The 2,329-nt window shown below is 37.9% G+C and overlaps 1 protein-coding gene across 1 annotated transcript in view; it reads left to right on the top strand.

Moving 5' to 3' along the window:
• LOC103521580 (methyltransferase-like protein 13) overlaps positions 1-789 on the top strand; it is a 3,684-nt gene extending 2,895 nt beyond the window's left edge. The window contains exons 5-6 of the mRNA XM_026829790.1: positions 1-85; positions 535-789. The exon at positions 1-85 is cut by the window's left edge and continues 135 nt beyond it. Of these exons, the coding sequence (XP_026685591.1) occupies positions 1-85; positions 535-789 (340 nt within the window). The remainder of the gene's footprint in view (positions 86-534) is intronic.
• Positions 790-2,329: the final 1,540 nt, after the last annotated feature.

Raw genomic sequence — 2,329 nt, 5'->3', positions numbered from 1 at the left:
TGTGGTTCTTGACAAAGGTACACTGGATGCACTTATGCCAGATAACAAACAAGACACTGTGGAGAGAATTGAGAAGCTGTTTAAGGTAAGAGTTAACTTCGGTAATTATTCAGAAGCCATGAATATAAAAAAGAAAGCTCCTTTTTGTGTTTAACCAAACCCTATAATAACACTGGTCACTGTTAACTTGTGACGGCTCCTTTTTGTAGCAATTTTCCATTGAAGGAAGATTGAAGTGACTTCTGAATAAGTACCTTATCTTCTTCCCCTGTTGAAAAAAAAAAACTTTTTATTTTTATTTTGTAGCAGTAAAAAAACTGCTAAATCAGACTTGTTTGGTCTGTGCCATAGCATGCCCATCCTGTAGTATGCCTCTCCTCAGATGAGCAAAAGGTACTTCACTTTTAGGTGCTGGATTAACACAAGAACATCAGAAAATAACCCTTTGAGATATTTGCAATTGAAAAACGATTTCTTTTCTTTTTTTTATATAGTCGATTTTTAATTTTAAATAAGCCCATGTTTTCTTTGCAGGAAGTTGACAGGATACTCAAGCAAGGTGGCCGTTACATAGTGATTAGTTTACTACAAGATCATATTGTACAGTTTTTAGTCAGTTATTTCCATTCACTCGGATGGATGTTGAGAATCAGCCGGTGTAGAGAGGCAGAACATGCGGCTGGCAGAAGTCTGATACAGCCTGTCTTTGTAGTCATTGTTACCAAGTTCAAAAAGATTCCCAATATTACACCAGTAAGTTTATTGTGGGATTGGAGGGTCATTTTGTGAATCTTCTTTGCACAAGAGAAAAGTTTTCTATTTTCTTGTATCAAACTGCCTCTAAAAAAAAAATGGTCTTTTGAGTGGAAGTTAACCAATCACTAGGCGAGGTCAAACACCAGAAGCGTTCTCTACCACATAACCCTTGAAGGTTATAATTATATGTGGTCCAATTCTCAAATGAATGGTGACAAAATTGCATGCCTTGGCTGGGATTAAACCTGTGAGCGCCTTGACCACTACACCATCGAGTTAGGGCTCTCGCGAACATGACTTGTATTGTCTAAATTTGGCTTTATAAAGGAATTTTAACTGTGTGAAGCATAAATGCTGGTCAAAACTGTAGTTCCCCGCTTAAAACAATACGCTAAATTTTATGACCTGACTTGAATTCGAACCACCAACCTCCAGATTCAAAGTCCACCATGCTAACCACTACAAAAACCTCAGTGGTGGACTTTGAATTTGGAGGTTGGTGGTTCGAATCTGGCTTTATAATGTGACTTCCAAGGTTCCAAGTAAGTTCAATCAATCCGCTGAGGCGGATGTTATCCTGAACGGGTAATATTCGTTCTCGGTACAGCTGGCTTTCTCCTATCCTGTCTTCCTTCTCTCTTCGATTTCGGGACGATAAATATTAGCAGTTACAGTTCCCTCTATCAAACCTCGATGAATACGTTTAAGACTTTAGTTTAGATTATGTTAGTTTAATGTACTCACATATTATATAATGGATGTATCCGTCAATAAATGTAAAAAAAAGTATCACCCTATTCTACCTACAGAAGTTTCTATTAAGGTACCTTCCTTTGCACTACAAATATTACTACATAATGTAAAACAATACCCACTTTAATAAATAATGAGCAAGCTTATTATCGCTCTACCTACCAATTAGGAAGATCAAATTAGTGAGTTGAAGTAGTCATATTCGTAGACGTAAGTAGGTAGGTAATAAATAATAATAATAGTGCTTATTTATACCTGCTCGCATAGGACTGAAAAGTCCCTTTACTCCAGCAGTAGGCTACTACTATTATTAGGGTCAAATTCTCAAATTACCTATATTGAGGATAAAATTCCATACCTCGGCTGGGATTGAACCCACGCCCTCCTGTTTACCAGGCGAGCGCCTTGACCACTACACCACCGAGGCAGGTAAGTAGTAGGTACCTATTGAGATTACCTAGCCAAATCTGATTGTGTAGGTACCCAACTCTTACCGAAGTACCTACCTAATTAGATAGGTACCTACACTATACCTATACGGTTTTTTTTTTTTTTTTTTTTTTAGGTACCTACTTTTTTGTCCACATCAGCTAGCCATAGCTCAAAATATGGACTATTCTCATTTTACTTTAAATTTGACCGTAAACTTCTGAGAATCTAACGGATAGATTTTCGACTTGGTAAGCCCTGGCCTGGAGCTTTGAGCGATCGTCACACGTTGATCGTGTAAACGGAGCTTTATTCAATCGGATGTTTACAAATCTCTGCGCTCTGATTGGTGGGTTTGAAATAGCCGCGTGATTTCAAATCGCGTGACATG

This window comes from Diaphorina citri, unplaced genomic scaffold (genome assembly GCF_000475195.1).
Source record: "Diaphorina citri unplaced genomic scaffold, Diaci psyllid genome assembly version 1.1 scaffold4, whole genome shotgun sequence".
Taxonomy (NCBI): Eukaryota; Metazoa; Arthropoda; class Insecta; order Hemiptera; family Psyllidae; genus Diaphorina; species Diaphorina citri.
Note: the sequence above shows the minus strand (reverse complement) of the source record. Positions and strands in the feature narration are given on the sequence as shown.